The sequence below is a fragment of the Pseudoliparis swirei genome, chromosome 20 (assembly GCF_029220125.1).
Source record: "Pseudoliparis swirei isolate HS2019 ecotype Mariana Trench chromosome 20, NWPU_hadal_v1, whole genome shotgun sequence".
Taxonomy (NCBI): domain Eukaryota; kingdom Metazoa; phylum Chordata; class Actinopteri; order Perciformes; family Liparidae; genus Pseudoliparis; species Pseudoliparis swirei.
This window is the reverse complement of record NC_079407.1, coordinates 9,690,306-9,710,478: the sequence shown is the minus strand read 5'-3', so window position 1 is coordinate 9,710,478 and position 20,173 is coordinate 9,690,306. Positions and strand designations below refer to the sequence as shown.

Below are 20,173 nucleotides of genomic sequence, written 5' to 3'. Positions count from 1 at the left end.
TAACTAAGTTACTGACCAAACGGAAGTGATAACGGAAGGGACATGCTGCCTACGAATGTGCCTCTTGGCAATAATTGTAAAAGTTTGCACTGATCATTCGGTTGCAATCATCTTCACCACATGGTTACTCACTGCAAAGTCATTTTCACTTTTCCATTGCTCTCAAGTGTCCACGTTCTTTTTCTTTGCTTTTATGCACTGCATTTTCTTCATCCAAAGTTCCATATTGACCTTGTCTTCTTCTTTTTCCCCACATTCTCTTGTCTTCTTTCCCTATCCCAAACACACTGCTTTGGCTGGTTATCGTTGTCTCGCTGTGGTTGCTTTGTGGCTAAGCTGGAGCTGGCAGTCAGTGTTTCGTCTTCTGTCCAAGCCCCTGCCCCCGTCGCCACACACACCCAAGGCCTCCTCCAGGTACCGCAGCCCTCCAGCCTTCCTCTGGGCCTGCTGGCTGGAGTTTGTGCTCGTGTGACTTGTCAGAGTGTAAGGCCCGGAATCCTTCTAACATTTCCCTTTTGACTTATTTCCCATGTCTGCAGTATTTCCAACATCTGTATTAAGCTGTGACCAATACAACAAGTTGAACAGGGTTTAATCAAGTCAGCGTCCACTATTATTATAATAGATAATATGTGAATCAAAACATTTAAGGGTATTGATTCCAAAACCGCAATTTGACTGATCAAATGTTGATATCTTTTCTTGTTAACCTTCCTGTGACTGTAAGTCTGGTTGTCAGTAGAAGAACATTTTGTCTCATGGTCTAAACAACTTTGGAGACATTATGTCAAGCTACAAAGGATACAAATCAAACATGACATTTGTCTATATTTGACATTGAGGAAACCCCATTTTAAAGAACGGTCCATTAGAAACGTTTTAGCAATGGTACGAGAACAATGCTGTAATGTATTCTCTATCCAGTACAGAGATAGGGTTTATGTAGCATTGTTTAGGCAGGAGGGAAGTACGGGAGTAAGTGACTCCCGAGCTCTTTAATTTACATGCTGTAAAAAGCATTTGGAAAGCCAGCATAGGAGCTATTTCTTGACCTGCTCAGTGGCATTACAACAAAACAAAGCAACAAGTCGAGTCAATACATAGTGATAGAAGTGTCAGGTGATGAGGTACAATGTTTTTTTAAGGTACCTTTTTCCCCCCCTTTTGTTAGAGCCTAACTAGCAGTTAGGTTGAGCATGTCCTTAATTTATGTTTGTCCTGGAAACACAGATGAAAGTGACAATTCTTCACTGATTCTGAACCAAACTCCTGAATTCTACTTTCTAAACAGTCACAGATTTTTCACATCAGGCTGATCGAAGCGACCTCTGCATGGGCTTTGTATCTTTTGGTTGGCCGTTTATATCTTAATAAAAAAGTGTGTGAGTGTCGTGTGGCTAATTATTACATTCAGGTGCTACTCCAATCTTTGTTGTGGTAATGCAACCATTTCATTTCATGAATCTTTGAACAATGTACTATTATACTTAAGCTGATCTACCGTGAAGCCAGCAAACGGATCACAACAGGTCTTTTCATTGATGGTCACACTTGTGCACGTAACTGGATTTTTCTCTCCCAGCTGTGCTGGATGAGTATGACACACTTCACTTTGTTCCGATGCAAAGCCACGCAGATCATACTTCCATGTATCTGTGTGCTTATGTGTGTGATGTGTGACTCACATATAACTGTAACCTTTGACCTCTTCATGCTGGCCGAATCACCAGGGATCAGTGGAAGAGGACCCTGTGGCCCTCCTTCAGGCATCTCATGATGCTGCTCAGCAATCCCAGGTCTGAGTGTAATTCACCACCAGCTCGACTCACGATCACCCAGTAGAATGTTGTGCTGTGCTCCCATCTCACCCTTTGCTTGCGAACTGCAGTGTGTCACTTTTCCCAGTACTATGACGTTGAATTCAAGCAGTCACCAGTAGTTAAGACTGAATTGTTTTCTTTGGGTTTCCATCTAAAATGATCACTATATTATTCATTATTTTTTCCCATTTATGTGTTAGTTTCTAAGATGTGTTTTATTATTTTCGTTGTACTGTTGTGGTGTTCTCCCTCACTTTTGTCCTGTTTGTCTCCCCCCCCCCCCCCCACACACAAATAAAAGGCTTGTTTTGACACGTGCACACACACATTGTCACGCAGCAGCCTGAAGGAACAGTGGACTGTGAGGCCTTTTGAGGAGTCCACTGTCATCCACTGCATGGTTATCACATTGGCAAATTTTCCCTTAATAAACTTTCAGCATGTGCTGGTTATCAAAATGGTGTTTTCAAACAGAACCAGTGACGCGATAATAATTTCCCCCCCGTACCTGTTCTCAAGTCATTTTTCTCCTTGTCCTTTCTTTCCTCCAGGTGAAGACAGAAGAGCAGATCGCAGCAGAGCAAGTCTGGTATGGATCAGAGAAAGTCTGGCTTGTCCACAAAGATGGCTTCTCCTTGGGTGAGATGGGATTACTTTGCTTCCTTCTTAAACATTTCGATGTTGGACTTTTCTAACCTTTTGGGGGGCAATTTTTCTCTCTCTGTTAAAAATGTGGGTATCTTTTACTTAAATGTCATCTTGTACACCAGTCAAGTACAATGACAAAGATAATAGGATTGTAATCGTTTTTTTGATGCATTCGTACTTTATGTAGTTTACTGAATTGCGTAAGTGTGATTGTGTGGGTTTCTCATTGACAACGCAATCCAAATAAATTTATTTACCACCTTTTTGGTAAGTGAAATGTCATCACTGCAGACAAACGGATGGGGAAGAGTGACTGTTTTAGGCATGTGATGCCTTTACTTCACGTGAGAGTGGGGAAAGACAGGAGGAGAATGTTGCAGCAAACGGTCAGGCCCGATGGGAATCGAACCCTGGATCACAGGGGCTTGTTTGTGCACATGTGATTTGTCATAACTGCTCCGTTAGTGGCAGTCAGATGGCACTGGAGTGCAGCCGCCTGAATGACCTGCAACTTCTTAAATCACATATGACACATATGACATCCAGTCGTGTATGGGTTTGATAACTGTTTATACCAACTGAAAGCACAGAAACACATCACACTCAGCAACTCCACCGCAGGCTGTTATTACTAGCGTAGCGTTTTCTTATACATATTTGCTTATACTATCACTCTAACTACTTCATTCACCCTGGCGACGTTCTGCACATTCACACAACTCTCACTCTCACAGGTTACAGGTGGTTACTACACTGTTTCTCATTCTCTAGCATGACTCAGTGGCGCACTATATCCCCTTCGACACATCATAACATTACATTCGCGCAACTCCGACATACATTCACATATTACATATTCGGATTACTGACGGTGATGATCCATGTCGCTACTTTTATACAGTTTATCACTTTTATTCACCTGAAAGCACAGAAACACATCACACTCAAATCTTCTCTGTCTTTAGTTATTTCACAACAATAGACCATGACTCCATTTATTACTCAATTGTTACTGATTAGTTTTCTGCTGATCGACTTCTGTGGACAATTCATCTTTAAGCACAAGCTGATTTAGAATTCTTGTGGAGTTGCACATGTTTTTCCTCCTGCTGATTACATTAGCGTACATGTCAGAGACGCTTTTATCCAAAGCGACTTACAATAAGTGCGTTCAACCATGATTACAAACTCAGAACAACAAGAATCAAGAAAGTAACATTTCTTCAAGAAAGTCAAACTACAAAAATACCATAAGTAAGTGCCACTTAAGTGCTTTTATTCCTGATGTAGTCGGAAGAGATATGTTTTTAGTTTCCGGCGGCAGATGTAGAGACTTTCTGCTGTCCTGATGTCAGTGGGGAGCTCGTTCCACCACTGAGGAGCCAGGACAGCAAACAGTCTGGATTTTGTCGAGTGATTAGCTCGAAGTTACGGAGTCACAAGTCGATTGGTAGTTGCCGAGTGGAGTGAACGTGCTGGGGTGTGAGGCTTGACCGTGTCCCGGATGTAGACGGGGCCCAATCTGTTCATAGCACGGTACGCAAGAACCAATGTTTTGAAGCGGATGCGGGCAGCCACCGGTAGCCAGTGAAGAGAGCGGAGGAGCGGAGTGGTGTGGGTGAATTTCGGGAGGCTGAAGACCAGTCGAGCTGCAGCATTCTGGACGAGCTGCAGAGGTCGGATGGCCTTAGCAGGTAGACCAGCCAGGAGGGAGTTGCAGTAGTCGAGGTGTGAAATGACCAGAGCCTGGACCAGAGCCTGTGCCGCCTTCTGAGTAAGAAGAGGCCGTATTCTCCTGATGTTGTGCAGCATGTACCTACAGGAACGCGCTGTCGCAGTGATGCTGGCCGTCAGGGAGAGTTGACTGTCGAGTGTCACCCCGAGGTTCCTGGCAGTCGGGGTAGGGCCCAACACAGAGCTGTTGAAGTTGTTAGTCAGGTCGTGGGTGGTCAGGTCGTGGGTGGGAGAGTCTTTCCCTGGAAGGAAAAGTAGCTCAGTTTTTCCAGGGTTGATTTTCAGGTGGTGTGCAGACATCCACTGAGAGATGTCAGTCAGACAGGCAGAGATTTGTGCCGCTACCTGTGTTTCAGATTGCTCATCCCTCTGCAGTGTCTCTGACTATAGCGCCTGGCTGTTGACCAACAAGCAGGTCCAGCACAAATCTGTCCTCTTCACATTCTCTCTTTATGGCCAGATTAAACAAAACGGATATTATGTGTGAATCAGAACGCTTCAGAGGGCTTGCTTTGATTACCTCTGCTTCTTATATTTATGCTAAGCTATGCTAACCATGTTGTGACTCCGGCGTTTGTACTTAACACACGCTTGAGTCTTGTTTATCTTTGAAAGATTAAATAAGCTTATTAACCAAAAGTTATTTTGATGATTAGAAATGCCTCACACTGTGTGTGGCTTGTCTCTCTTTGGTGGTCACTATAAACCATAACACCACATCTGTAAGGTTTTAGTTATATAAACAGGTGTGCATTGTACCCAGTTTACTTTTATGACCAGATGCCTCTTTTTAAAAACATCCACGGGAACAGAAAAGACAGGTATTGGAGCTATTAATCCAAATATGATAACATTTGTCAAAGTATGGAATGTTTTCTTGGTGGTAGAAGGTTATCGAGTTTTTAGTTTTTGTCAGCAAAGAGAAAAAGTGTTATTGTCTTTTTTTGATTCAAAGTGACCAGAAGCTCTGATGGTAGTCTGCACGCACCAAAGTTGTAATCATGAAAATCATAAACTGTCTTTGCCTTTGAATTAGCCAGTACAGTGGAGTGTGAGCACTTCCAGCAGCATAATAGCTACTGTATCAGTGTGTCCTGTCTTTTTGTGTCTCCTCTCAGCCACCGTGGTGAAGACAGATGCTGGCTCCCTGCCAGAGGGCAAGATGAAGATCAAACTGGAGCATGATGGGACAATACTGGAAGTGGATGAAGACGACGTAGAAAAGGTGAATGGGAGTGGGTTAATTGGAGTGCACCAGTAGGAATCCAATTCCGGAGCACCCAAGTGCAGTTTGATACAGACTGTTCATCCAGACTTTCATCTTCATTCCTCGGTATAAGGAAAATATACATATATATATTAGTGCTGTGAAAAATAACGCGTTATGATTAAATTACAGGATTAATTAGTTACATTTTTGTAACGCATTTAACGCATGCGCAGAATGAGCTTCCAATCTGTCTGTTGTTGGTCGTCTCTAACCAGCAGCATGTCATTTTGTCTCTATGTGTCGCGTTAACACGGCTCCGATCTCCGTGTCGCGCGCCGCAGAGCTCGGATGCCGGCGTGTGCGCGCACATCGGGACGAAAAAAAGTCCTGTGTATAAATGTATATATGTGATTAATCACGATTAATCCACAGAAACCTGTGATTAACCTGATTAAAAATTTTAATCGTTTCACAGCCCTAATATATATATAAATATATTTTTTTGTAATTTCTAGGTGACTTAGTGTTTTTGATTTAGAACACTGAATCAGATTACATCATGTCAATTAAGGATGTATAGAATAACATTTATATCACAGATAGAGACGGTGTGTAATTGTATATGTAATTGCATAAACTATCTATTAATTCTAAAAATGAATGTTATCGATGTCCGTTTAAAAATAGAAAATTAGTCTCATACTTTGTTTTGATGATTTTTTTGGTAGATTTTGTAGAATTTTATACCAATCAAGGCATATTTCCACTTCTAATAAAACAAAATAAAGGTTAGTTCATTAACTTTTTATTTATTCAACGAAGTCCATGTACAACTAGGATAGATGCAGACCCTGCGCAGAATAATAAGGTCTCATCTCCGCCTGTCACTGAGGGCCTATCCTGATGGGATAGATTGAGGAGAGGTCAACAGGACAGTTGGGATGTTTGGTAGTTGTTAAAATTTGCTTACTTGGCCACAATGCTTTTCGTAATCAGAGTTTCCCCAGTGGCTCTCATCACTCCTCTGATGGCCTTTACTTTGTCTCTGGATCACCCTAAAGGACCACTGGATGCGACATGTTGTATCCAAGCTCCAATTTAAATAGTCCAGGGCTACATTTGGTTACTAGTTGACATCATCGTCATCTCTCCGTGTGCAGGCCAACCCTCCATCATCCAACCGATCAGAGGACCTGGCTTCACTGCTCTATCTGAATGAATCCAGTGTGATGCACTGCCTGAGGCAGCGCTACGGAGGCAACCTCATCCACACCTACGCTGGACTCAATATGGTCGTCATCAACCCCCTAAGCACACCCTCCATGTATTCTGAGAAGGTACGTGTGACACTGATGATGCAGCAGCATACTGTTTTAAAACTTTTAATGCCCATAGTTTTGACTGACGTGTCATGCGTTTGTGACCATATCGAGTGAATAGCACGAGCAGAAAGATTCAAGCCCAAAAACTTTAACTTTCCCTCATTAAAGTAGACCTCTTGTTCATCAGACAAAAAGCTCTCAGCTCAAATGGAACACACACAAATGAAATGTCACAGTTTATTTGAATACCCCTCTGCTGTGTCTCTTTCCCATCAGGTGATGCATATGTTCAAAGGCTGTCGGCGTGAGGACTCTGCACCTCACATCTACTCTGTGGCCCAGTCTGCCTACCGCAACCTGCTCACCACACGCCAGGATCAGTCCATTGTGCTGATGGGCAAGTCTGGTAGTGGCAAGACCACCAACTGCCAGCACCTGGTCCAGTACCTGGTCTCCATCGCTGGCAGCACGGGCAAAATCTTCTCCGGTGAGCCTCCAGACAGAAAGAGGGCAGCAGAGTCATCACAGATACATGAACAGATAGAACCGCTGGATGGGAGGACTGTGGTGATATATCCTGTCGACCACTTTGTTGTATCAGTGGAAACAGATGTCTTTAAATGTCTTGTCTTGAATATAATTTGGCCCCAACTTTTCTTAACTTCCTTAAAAAAGCAGATGTGTTTCTTTACAGTAAAGAAAGCAACAGTTTACTTCAATCTCAACTGAACCAACCAGACATGTCACTGATAATCTCCCATTGTGTCCTCAACTATGGGCACAGAAAGTGACCGTTACCGACCATAAGCCTCCACTGTGAGAGCTGCTGTTCTGGTTCAGTTTTCTCTCAAAGCAAGTTAACAGTTTAATAATAATAATAATAATACATTACTTTTTTTTTCAAGTTTTTTATTGTATTGTCCCCTTTTATTTAAGTATAATTCGTCGTTGAAATTCTTATACAAAAACACCCGACAGCAGTAGCAACTAAAAAAGATAAACTACACACACACAAAAAAAAAGAAAAGTATTAACAATATATATAAAACAGTGTAATAGAAATATATATATATAAACAATGTAATAAAATATACACTTTTTGAATACACCAAGGGTCAGGTGTTAGTCCTGATGAGCTGGGTTTATGGTCTGGTGTGTATTGATATTCCCAGAGATATGTTGTGGCCGCCGCCTGTTGGTGGGTCGGTGGTGGGTAGCAGTTGATGTGCTGGCAGACTGGTTATTGCTGTGCCGCTTCTCTTGTGCCTTGGCACAGGCCACGCCAGTATGCGTGTCATTCATTTCTGGCCTGCCAGCGCTGTCACAGCACACTCACCTGTGTACTGCCAGGCTGGAGGGCCATGCAGGGTGGGGCACCGCATGTTGACGGTGATGCAAGAATGTTCTGGACCGGTCATTGGTGTGTGTCAGAAACATTGAGAATGTTCTGGGTCCTTGTGACCTGTCTCCTGTCGAATGTGGGCTGGATTCTCTTGTTGGGACCTTTTCAAGATGTGCTGTGGTGTGAACTCCTGATGTGTCCTCTCTGGTATCCCTGTAGTCCCTGGAGAGTCTGCTCCTCTCGAGAACTTCCTGGTGCTCTCCCTCTCTCCTTGGTCTTCTTGGCGTTGAGGGTGGGCTGTCTCCTCTCCGTTGAGCCACTGGTACCTCCTGTTTCCAGTCAACCGCAGAGGCTGGGCTCCCTCCTGGCTGCTGTGATCAGCCCCTACGGTGATCAGTCCACACACTGGGTGTTCACGGTACTGTGGACTGATGCTAGCATCTCTGAGGCTCCGTGTTGAGGTGTTACAGACTGGGTGTAGGCTCAACACGTGGAGGAGGGCCTGGTGAGGAGGGGGCACTGAGGTGGTACACACCCAGTACCCCAGGAGGGGGCCCGGCCCGACAGAAGGTCCAGTATCCAGCTGCACATGAGTGAGCCTCTGAGCTGTAGTCCCTGGTGCAGAGTGCACTTCCAGGTGTCTGAGCCTGAGTGGAGCAGAGGCCATTGAACAGTGCCAAGCAGTAAGTCGGTCCAACAGTGAAGCCCCAGTGGTGCAGAACAACATGCAGACCAGCCCGGGCGGATCTGTTTTTGAACCGGGTGCCATTGCCATGGGTCCAGATGCAGGAGGAATGGAATGATCCAAGCAAGGTGCTCTGGCGCATTGGATTGACGGGTTTGGTGACAGGGCGGGTCTCACAGGATTCAGGCAGGAGGAGACAACTTGGTGACACAGCACAGCCTGGGACTCTGCTTGGTTGAATTCTACAAGGAAGATCTCAGACAGGGGTGCCTGATGACTGGGACAGGACAACAGGGAGGTGCATGCACGCTGGCGCAACCGGACTGGAGGCTCTGATGTGGTCGGCGATGTCCGCCCGACTCGCCCGCTTGAGGCTGCTGCGCGTGCGCCTGTCGAAGGATCTGGTGCGCCGGCTTCGGCGGGCCGGCAGGAAGGCAGCCGACGCGTCGGTGGGCGAACTCCTCATTTACTGAGCCTCCTCTGAGGAGTTTTGCACCTCTGCCCTCCTTCTGGTTCTTTCTCCTGTTGCCTCTCACACCTCTCTCGCCTTCTCCACACCCTTCTCTCTGGCTTTGTTCCTGAACTCCCGGCCACTGTGTCTCTGGTCTCCCTGGAGGTTCACCTCCTTCCGCGGGAGTCGCGCGGGCTCCCGGTTATTATTCCGTGCAACGCCCCGGTGCGCGGTCGCGCGCCTGGTTCCACGGTTTGAAGGTTTATCGCTGTTTCGGGGTGCAGGTCGGTGTTGGAATCCGGTTAAACGATGGATGAGGACGCGTTGAACGGGTGTGAACTGACCGACTCACTGACGTTGTTGTCCGACGTCACCCTGAAACATCCTGTAACGGCATCCGTCAAGCATAGACTCGCAGCTCGTTCAGTCCCACCCTTGCTCTTCCTGCTGCTTAATTGGTTGCTGCTTAAGCCTGTAGGTTCACAGTAGTTGGATGCGTGGGCCTCTGAGCGTGGTCCGGTGGGCGGCGGAGGGGCGATCCATCTTTGAAGATCGGAGTGTGGGCGGAGAAGAATCCGTCATGCATCGCTTTTTTTGTTGTTGTGGTAACCGGATGTTTTTTTTTTTTTTGTTCTTTTCTGTTTCCCCCACTAAAAAAGCAGCCTCGGGTGGACCACTGCTCTGCTCTGCTGCGCCATAAGAGTTCCAGCGCTATCGTGTGTCCTTGAGGCGTGTGGGCAGGAGCACAGCAGTTAGCAGTGTGCTGCACTTACGGTTACGGTGACAGCTGTAGAATGGAGAATGGTCGCAGGTCAGGGTCCAGAACACCGGGAACAGAGAGACTTGAGTATGTACATGATGTTTGTTGCACCAAGATCTGTTTATCATGAGACATACCCCCAGAGTCTTTTTAGAGAGAGAGAGTCTTGTCTGTGCGCGGCGTCATCGGAAAAATCGATGTCTCTGGCTCGGCTGAGTCTCCGACATCCATACATCATCCATGTTCAGATTGATGAGTCAGTTGTTTTTCCGGTTTGAAGAAGAGCCGTAGCCTGTATAGCTTAGCTATTGTCCAAAGACTGTACATTTGCCAGCAAAGTAAAATGGTAGTGGGGGTCGGCGATTCGACGTCTCAGCCTAACCAGCACGCCAGCTCTCTCCCTCCGCGTTTGCGCGGCGATCGATCGCAGATCGGCAAAATGGACGGCTTGTTCCGCTACTGTTACTGGCGGGCCCTGTAAAAAAGAAAAGGTAAAAAACGCTGGCGATCCCGATCAAATGCCGATCCATCTCCAGAAGTGTGTTCTGTCGTAACCAAAACTTGCTTTTTGTTTGCAAAAAAAATAATAAGAAGAAAAATAAAAAAACTGCTACAAAATCCGGGAGCTCGCAACACAGCGGCCATCACGTACGGCGCCATATCACACATTACATTTCTATAGCGCTTTTCAAAATACTCAAAGATGTTTAACATTTGACATTCAGTACTTCATACTTGTAAACTCCAATGCAGTGAATGGCCTAAGTGCCTACTGTGTATGTAGGTGAATATTATTGTCTGTTCATGAATTATCATCAAGATTATTATGAAAATGTAGGATATACATCTGTCTAATATTACGATGTTATAAACAGAACAGGCGGTAATGGTAAAATATTGGTTAAGACAGAGGTCATTTTACGAAATGTATTCGACATCTAGTGTTTTAAACCACAATGACAAATTTATTAGAAATATGCTCAAGCCATATTCTAGTTGATTTAAATCATTCTAGAAGTTGCAGACAACCTGCTGAAGTATTAAGTGGAAAACAAAGAGCAGGAGCCAATGCTGCTTTCTCATCTCACTGACCACATAATGAGATTCAGTGTGACATTGTTTCGGTGACCCAGCTGAGAAGTGGCAGGCGGTCTACACCATCCTGGAGGCCTTCGGCAACAGCTCCACCTCTATGAACTCCAACGCCAGCCGCTTCTCCCACATAGTGTCCCTGGACTTTGACCAGGCTGGGCAGGTGGCCTCCGCCTCCATCCAGGTAAAACGCACACGCACACACACACACCACTGTACTGATCATAGCAGGACCATTTGACTCTGCTTTTCTCCCCCTGACTCCTCTCGTCTCCTCCTGCTTAGACGATGCTGCTGGAGAAACTGAGGGTGAGCAAACGTCCCGAGGCAGAGTCCACCTTCAATGTCTTTTACTACATGATGGCCGGAGCCGACAGCAGCCTCAGGTGACTCCTCTAGCACTTACTAGTCGACAATATGAACAGCATAACGACAGAGTGTTACTTCTTTTTTACAATGTTTTTTTGTTCGTGCCCCTGCACCAGCAACAAGTTGTCCTTTAGTCCGTCTGTCTGTTTCCCATTCAGCCTGTTGTAGTCATTCCAGGCCGGTCTGTGTTGACAGTGAGCAGATAAAGGCCTCCAGTGTGTTGTGGTCAATGTGTCTCAGTGATCCTCTGCTTGCCTCGGGATCTCAGTCGGATTTAGTGAGAAATAAATAAATAATGGCAAACATCAAAATGTTCGATCTAAATTAGCAGCAATGGGAGATTTGGGCATTTTGGCCGGTAGTGTGGGACATCAACAAACATCAACAAAACAAATGTACAAATCATTGAAGCAAACAATATAAACAATATCTTAACCAACTAAATAATAATAATAATAATAATCATTTATTTTATATAGCGCTTCTCAAGGCACCCAAAGTCGCTTTACAGAGTCCAGTAGTCATACACACACACACACACACACAGTCATCCCGGTGGTGGTAAGCTACATCAGTAGCCACAGCTGCCCTGGGGCAGACTGACGGAAGCGTGGCTGCCAATCAGCGCCTACGGCCCCTCCGACCACCACCAACATTCATTCACATCCAAAGAAATTCTGTGGAAATTCTTGTGAGACTGATCACAGTCCCTCTCTCCTTCTCTCCTCCGCTCTTTTCCTCCAGAACGGAGCTGCACTTTAACCACCTGGCTGAGAATAGTGCTTTTGGGATCTTCCCGCATTCTAAGGTAATCGCATCAGATGCTTCCTATCATATGTTCTCAATGTATTTGCCTGAGCTCAATATTAAAGGTCAGTACACAAGCTTTTGAGGCCGATACTAATGGCTAAAAAAATCATATCAAGATATATTGTTGGAAATACATTGTCTTTATACAACCCATAACGTTATACCTACTTTATATGAGGTTCCATTTAACATTTTACACAATAGCGACCAACAATGTACTGGACATTACAGCTGACAAATACATGTTGTTGACCTGGTTTCCAAACATTTGTTTCTTGCATTTCTATACAAATTCTTCACTTTCATATTTATTAGCTGACAAATATGCCAATACCAATGCATCTGGTAAAATATCATTCATATTTTATCACAAAGGTGACAACAGATGTTACTGACTTACAAAACATACACCACTGATAATTGCCTGAAAACAGCATTTACAAATACAAATTTCATAACTTGAAAATACAAGTAATGACAGAATAGCAATCGAAGGAGAGAGAGCAAAACGAGAAGTGTGAGGGAGAGAAGTAATCAAAATGAATCAAAGCAGAGTGTGATCTGCAATAAGCTAATATTGGCCAAGAAATCGGTGCTAACCTTTTGTTATTTATGAACTAAGAAAAAATATTTAAGTAGCTGTTTGCTGCAACAACTTCCTGCCACTTTGATCTGTTCCTATCCTCTCCAGCCTGAAGACAAGCAGCGAGCCTTGCAGCAGTTCACCAAGCTGCAGGCCGCCATGAAGGTGCTGGGCATCTCTGGTGAGGAGCAGAAGGCCCTGTGGCTCATCCTAGGGGCCATTTACCACTTGGGGGCCGCAGGCGCCACAAAAGGTAAGAACTCCCAACCGACTGAAATCTTGAGTACGCCACATTGCAAAGGTTGTCCCATTGTTTCTACTGGTCGGTACCTGAAGAGAACCTCTGTGTCCTTAACTGTGCTTCTACTGCATTTACTAAGGCCCTGGTTACATGCATGTGTCCACATCTGTGTGTCCTCGTGTGTGTCCTCATGTGTGTGTCCACTTGTTTGTGTCCACATGTGTGTGTCCACCTGTTTGTGTGTGTCCACTTGTGTGTGTATACATCTGTGTGTTCACATGTGTGTGTCCACACTAAGACACACAATGCAATAGTTACAATAGTCTTTAAAAAAACGTCTGTGTGTTATTTTGTCATATTAAATCTTTTATTTTGAAGCAGCACAACCAGTAAACTTTGTGTTCCCAGTCTCACCAAGGCCTATGTTGCTGAGGTGGAGAGACCTTTTAGAGGATGACGGGTGAAACCAGTAAAGGACACATTGGAGCACATTGAGATGGGGCCACATGTAGCCAGCAAGGATCAGAAACGTTTAGTGAGCAAGGTTATTAATCAAACAAAATAAATGCATTTAATTCTTTAATTCAGTCTTTCTCTGACTCCTATCGCAGAAGCTGTGTCAAACCTCACCTCTAGTTTTCACCATATTGATCCAAGCTCAGTGTAACTCAAGGTTTTTTGGGTCCTTATGCTCCCTCCTCCACACATGAGGCATGTCAGGGAAATGAAGGGCTCGGTGATGAGTATCAGCTCTACTCCACGGTGACAATTGGCCAGTTAGATTACAGTATATACAGGGGAGACACAATAATGTGAACCACTGTGAAGTATGATGCCATCCAATTTCATAGTAATGCAATAAAAGCTACTTTTGTCAAGGCTATAATCCTTCACCTAAATAACAGTATTTTACTTTCTATAAAGTGGTTGCGTTATAATGCAATCCAATCAGACACCACCAACAACAGGGTCCTCAGAGTTGAACAAACAAAACTATTTGTTTGCGGATTCAAGTCTATTGGTTGCATGAACATGCTACTGTTAAGGTGTGCATGTTTTTAAGTCACCAGTGTTTTGGTGGAGGGCCAAAATAAGTTCTTACTCTTTGTTATTCTCAAACGAGAATAGCAGAAAAGATCTGACTGCAGTTGACTTTCTAACAACAGCCACTAGATGTCAGGCTTGACTGCCTGTAGGCAGCATGCCGACAGCAATTACAACCAGGACTACAGGATTTAGCATCAGATGCTGTTCAACCACACACAGATTACTGTGTCAATTTAAAGGGACATGCTCTCACTCTAGTGGTAAGTAACCATGCAGGTGGTTGTGGTTGTATGTGTCCAGGTTCTGAAGTCTGAATGTCTATGAGATTTCTGAGAAGCCTGTCCACCAGATGTTGCAGAGATTTGCTCACATTCAGCCACAAGAGCGCCAGTGATGTTTGTGCCAAGGACAGTTGGTGTTCCGGTTCGTCCCACAGGTGTAAACTGGGGTTGAGCTCAGGTTGTCTGCTGGCCAGTCAAGTTGCTCCACACCAAACTGGGAAACTAAGTGTGTTAGTGGGCCTGGCTTTGTTCACAACATATCATAGCGTGGTCATGGCCCAAGACCAAACCAAGAAAAAATGAACCAAGCCAAGTATGTGGGTAGAGTAGTCTGTGTACTTGTGTCCCATGTTGGAATCTATAGTATGGTGCTGCTTGGAGACCGGTCCTTCTTAACCTCCCAGATCCTGGTGCTTCTCCTAAAAAGCCACTTTAGTGCTTTTGCGGTGGCAGAGAGTGCTTTTGGTCTTCCCCCCTTAAGGTTCATGTTACATGTTTTCATAATGTATACATTTTTTAGGATGTGAGGTCGAAGTGCTCTCCTGCTGTTAAACAGTGCAGGAGCAACACAAACTCAGACACACAGCATGAGCTTTGTAACGTGGGTTGTTTTGTCTGCAGACTCGTGGTAGTCCACAGAGCATCATTTACCCTCTGATCTAAACCTGACCCACAGAGGCCTGTCAAATTCTCTGCTTGCTGTGATGCTAATGTGTATGTTTTGCTGTGGCTGTGAATTGGTGACTCTCTGAACTGTGTTATCTCTAACCTCCTCTCTTTGCTTGCATGTTTGCATGCCGTGCCCTATCAAATGCAGACGGAGATGAAGGTAATGGAGAAAACAACACACAAGCTGTTGACTGTATTTCACTTAAAATAAACTTTATTTCAGAGGCTCCCTTGTTTGCACTTTAGGTTTAATGCCTTTATCATTCCTCCCAGGCCTTAAGACATTAGCATTTTTATTGTTTCTGCTCCTCCCCCTCCCCCTCTCATCTCCCTATCTCTCGTGTTGTTGTGTTTGCCCCCTAGCGACTCTTCCCGCTCCGTCTCACCCCTTTCTCCTTCGTTAGATGGAAATCACAGGGATCAGAACTTCTGTGTCCCTTTTAAACTGCTCTCTGGTGCCTCCCCGTGTCGTCCATATTCAGCTCCCAAGCCGCTGTCACAGTACAACGCGTTCTCCAAAGCTTGTTCATTTTCAGCTCTCTAGTTAGTGATTTGACTCTCGTCCACGGAACTTTTATTTCCCAGCTACCCCGTGTATCCCTGTGCTGTTTCTCCTTGGCAGGGGCTCCTGTTGATTCTCTGGATCTGTTTCTATAAGCTCTTTGATTGGTTGGCTGTGAAGGCTGCCATGTTGCCTTGGTTTCCTCAAACACATAGGCTTTGAATCTCCTCCAGACCAATTGGAGATGCACTCCGCATGCAGAGTCAGGGTGTGATCACAAGTCATTAGCAAAGATCTAAATCTGAGTTGTCCGGTTTGATTTCAGTGTTATTTTTTGACAGCATACCAGAACTTTTTCAAGGTTTTATTTTATTTGCTTTAATGCCTTTGATAGGAAACATACAACAGCTTTTTAATAACTGCTACCATTTGTTAGGAGCTGTTTTCTCATTTTGTGATTTTGTGTTTCACTTCCACAAGTTGGGGCAACAGCAAGAACAAACTAATACTATGGCACAGGTATATATATATATATATATATATATATATATATATATAGGTTAGTGTGATGAACAGTGTTGGAGTCAGTTATGGAACAAACATTTCACATTTCGACTCATAAGTTCAGCATCATGTCTGTGAAGGTTCTCATTTGTCCAGTGTAAGAAAAGTAGAAGCACTAAGCAGCTGACAAAACCTCCCATTGAACCATTTGTACCTTTTTCATCCTCCTCCCTCTTCATCTTTCTGTCAGCTGTTATCTTCATCAACTTTCTTATTGCATATTTGTGTGTGTTTCAAACACATTTGGACTTCCTTTTCAGCGGGTCGAAGGCAGTTTGCCCGTCATGAATGGGCCCAGAAGGCGGCCTACCTTCTGGGCTGCACCCTGGAGGAGCTGTCCTCCTCTATTTTTAAGCACCAGGCTAAAGGACTGCAGCACTCCACTTCCTTCAGAGGAGGACCGGACGAGGCCGGCCAAGGGGAAAGCTCAGGTAAAACCCTGTCTAACCCCTAACCCGTTGTAAGATCGTGTTGGCGTTTCACAGAAAATCTGATTTGGTCAGTTGTGGTTGTCCTACTCCGAAGAGAAGTGTACTTTAATTGGGATCACACGTACTGTACCCTTGCTTAATACTGAATTGTTTGTGTGTGGGATAAGATGTAGTCTAAGGATAACTTCAATCTGGAAATGTTGTTTCGTTAAACAACAAACTAAGAATATGCCCAAACCTTTAGTAATTGACAGTTCTATGTACTTAACACATTTAGGTCTGTAACCCAAAATATTAGAGGTTTGATAGTCATCCCTAGGTAGTTTTTTTCCAGGATCGTTACCTAGGTTTCAAATACTGTTCTAAAAGCACAAGTTGTTGGAGAAGAGTACTAAGAAACACATTCACTGATTGAGCAGAGGATTTCAGCTGTAGACTGAGTTTAATGTGGTTCTTGTTGACTCTGATCTGTTGTCTCTCAGGCTCTAAGGTCACAGCTCTGGAGTGCTTGGAGGCCATGGCTTCCGGTCTCTACTCGGAGCTCTTCACTCTTGTCATCTCCCTAATTAACAGGCAAGAATATTCCAATTATGTTATGTTATTATTTTGATCCTATTGGGAGTTCTTTTTCAAATAAGCATTCATGATCATTATTTATAACAGATCTGCCGATGCACTAGTTTAGGTTTCTCTTTTGCTGTTCCAAAATTGTCTGACAGTCGTTACCACAGCAACCCATGTAGATAGGCTGGTGATGTCTGGTTCGCACACATCCCATCTAATATCCCTCAAATACCAGAAAGGACAGTCTGTTTTCCTGCAGTTTGAATATTGTTACACTTCAGCGGACACATCTATTGAGAGTGTATTAAGTGTGATTTTTTTTTGTCATCCATTTCTTCGAAATTCAAAGAAACAACACATTTTTGCACATTTCTGATTTTAAAACAGAAATGATGTGAAAGTGTTCTATTCATGATGTGCATAAACACAGTTAGATAATATATCTCACCCTTGAATAGAATCCCAGACAATGAGTAGGCCGGTAGAGCAAGGTTGTTTGCTTAAGCTTTCATAAGGTTAGCATGTACTGCTGTTTTTCCTTTGACTATGTATTGTAGACACACAGTGTGCAGCTCTGCACTAATGTTTGAATCTTCCTATTGGCAGTAAACCATTAGTCTTGCCACTGTTGTACAGGTGGCTGTGAAACGATATCTTCATTCATTCATATTGTACAGATTTGTCAATCATAAGTAGAGTTTACATGCACTCTGTGTATATAGCAGACATCCTCATTCCCTGATAATGATACAGTCTACCGGGATCCCACCCATGCAAAACAACCTCATGTTGAAACCAACACAAGATACATGCATTGTGTTTTTACGAGGACATTTTAGTCAAAGTTGTGACATATATGGTTGTATATAAGTCTCTGCTTAATGTGTTGAAGTTGCATTATCTACTGACCGAGTCTGCTCCTCTGGTTGTATAGGAATCTACGCTTCATGCGTTAAAGCTGCATTATCTACTGACCACCAGGGGGCGAGTCCTCTGGTTGTATAGAAGTGTGAGAAAATGACATCTCTCTTGATTTAAGCATTACAACTCAAGGTCCACAGGGTATTGTGTTTTATGTCTATGATATTCAAGGTAACATCAATCCACAAACCAATAGGGGACATCACAAAGACGACGTCTATTTCTTACACAGTCGATGGTTAAAGTTGAACCGTTTTTTCTCTGTATTATATCATTGGAAATAGAATGTCTTTGGACAAATCAAAATCTTCCCCGTGTCAAAGCTTCATCACTAAAGCTTCATGATATACGTCTGTCACTCAGGGCTCTGAAGTCCAGTCAGCACTCTCTGTGCTCCCTGCTGATCGTGGACACGCCGGGTTTCCAGAACCCTCGGCTGGCTCAACAGCAGCGAGGAGCCACGTTTGAGGAGCTCTGCCACAACTACACCCAGGAGAGGCTGCAGACCCTGTTCCATGAACGTACCTTCGTCCAGGAGCTGGAAAGATACAAGGAGGTGCTGCTGGGCCCACAGAGCACAACCATAAGCTTTGACATAACATACCCATAGTAACACATTAGCTCTTTTCTATCAAATTAAGTCAATTTATTTAAATGGTTAATTTGTTCAAATCCCAAAAAAAATCTAATGTGTTCCTTTTATTTACTTCCTCACCTCTAGTGGCATCTACCCATGCAGATGGTTTATGTTTTGAGATGCCAATACAATGGAGGTCAATGGAAATGGATTGATGTGCATAGCATTGGAAAATGATATTTAGCTGCTGTGGTTAATCCACAGAACAATGATTTTATTGCTTAGAAAGTTTCCTAACTGAGTGAAATGACCCGGAAGTATAAAGTGGCATAAGAGCTTGTAGACTCCTAGATGCTAAGGAAAGGTGCTTCATTGCTTCCTGTCATATCTCCTTTATCATAGGGAACACTGGTCCATTCTTTAAAGGAAAACGATAATATCTTGCCACAAGTTGCATTATGAAGGCCATAACCCTGTTTATGATACCTCATAACCTTCTCTATCGATGTCAAGGGGAAGATTTAGGAAAAGACATAGCTGTTCACATCAGAGTCTCTGGGTTACCCTGGATTCCATGCCTCTCCATTGTGTTCCACTTTAGAAGCATTGGCTAATTTCAAACAAATGTACACTCACCCAATCCAGTCTAGCCATCGCTCATTTCATAATCCACCTGTTGATTTATTGATGATCTCATCTCCTGTAGGTTACTAACCTAAACCTTTATCCCTCCTGCATCCAGGAAAACATAGAGCTTGCTTTCGATGACATAGAGTCCAGTACCTCACCGTCTGTAGCAGCTATTGACCAAGCCTCAACCCAAGCTCTGGTAAGCACATGAAACATCAACACACTGTCTCTTTTTCAGGCATCTCTATGCATGTGATGTCATAGTATTGAAACCTGTCCTGAGAACGAGTGATGGACTTTACTAACTATGTTCTTTTACTGTTTACACCTCCTGGCATTGTGCCTAATGAAATGTCTGCCCTTAAATAATGACAAAAGTAGACCGTAATTATTTGTATTCTTTACCAGGCCTGTTGCCAATTGGTTTGGCCCTTTGTGATTGTGGGTAATTTTCTTCTAATTTGCTCCATTTCCTTTTAGAATTTGTCCCACATCAGAAAATTAATTGGATTCGAGTTTATGACTTGAGAGGGTCCCTCTTGTTCTACTCATCAATTGGCCTCTTAATGCGAAGCCCATTCAATCATTAGTGGTACAAATATGCATGGCACGTAGCCTTGACAGAATATCTGCAGCATTGTCGTGTATTCGCATGTGCAAGCAGCATGAACACGTGTTTCAAACGCCTGGGAATAGATTTGTTTTGAAGCTTATTTGCAAATACCAAAGGTAAACCTGCCGCCTTGTAAGAAGCTCTTATTGAACCCTGTGGTATTGGTTAATATAGGTAGAAGAGGCTCAGCCGTGTAGGGAGGAGACCAAGGTGCATTGGTAGGTCATGAAAGTTAAAGACAGTTCAGGCTCAATTGCATTTTGAAGTGCACCTATTGTTTTAAACAGCTCAGACCCGCCTTCACTTT

General features: G+C 43.9%; 1 protein-coding gene across 14 annotated transcripts in view; it reads left to right on the top strand.

Moving 5' to 3' along the window:
• The window catches only part of LOC130210401 (unconventional myosin-XVIIIa-like), a 118,340-nt gene that overhangs the window by 37,342 nt on the left and 60,825 nt on the right, over positions 1 to 20,173 (top strand). For 5 of the 14 annotated variants that reach the window (XM_056440654.1, XM_056440653.1, XM_056440647.1 and 2 more), the window contains exons 5-18: positions 337 to 483; positions 1,731 to 1,796; positions 2,372 to 2,459; positions 5,321 to 5,427; positions 6,573 to 6,749; positions 7,011 to 7,221; positions 11,106 to 11,248; positions 11,350 to 11,450; positions 12,178 to 12,241; positions 12,935 to 13,079; positions 16,391 to 16,561; positions 17,044 to 17,134; positions 18,410 to 18,602; positions 19,366 to 19,452. In XM_056440654.1, coding sequence (XP_056296629.1) covers positions 337 to 483; positions 1,731 to 1,796; positions 2,372 to 2,459; positions 5,321 to 5,427; positions 6,573 to 6,749; positions 7,011 to 7,221; positions 11,106 to 11,248; positions 11,350 to 11,450; positions 12,178 to 12,241; positions 12,935 to 13,079; positions 16,391 to 16,561; positions 17,044 to 17,134; positions 18,410 to 18,602; positions 19,366 to 19,452 — 1,791 coding nt within the window. Of the gene's footprint in view, positions 1 to 336; positions 484 to 1,730; positions 1,797 to 2,371; positions 2,460 to 5,320; positions 5,428 to 6,572; positions 6,750 to 7,010; positions 7,222 to 11,105; positions 11,249 to 11,349; positions 11,451 to 12,177; positions 12,242 to 12,934; positions 13,080 to 15,212; positions 15,225 to 16,390; positions 16,562 to 17,043; positions 17,135 to 18,409; positions 18,603 to 19,365; positions 19,453 to 20,173 lie in introns of all 14 variants that reach the window. The other 9 variants (XM_056440656.1, XM_056440651.1, XM_056440652.1 and 6 more) reach the window with 4 other exon arrangements.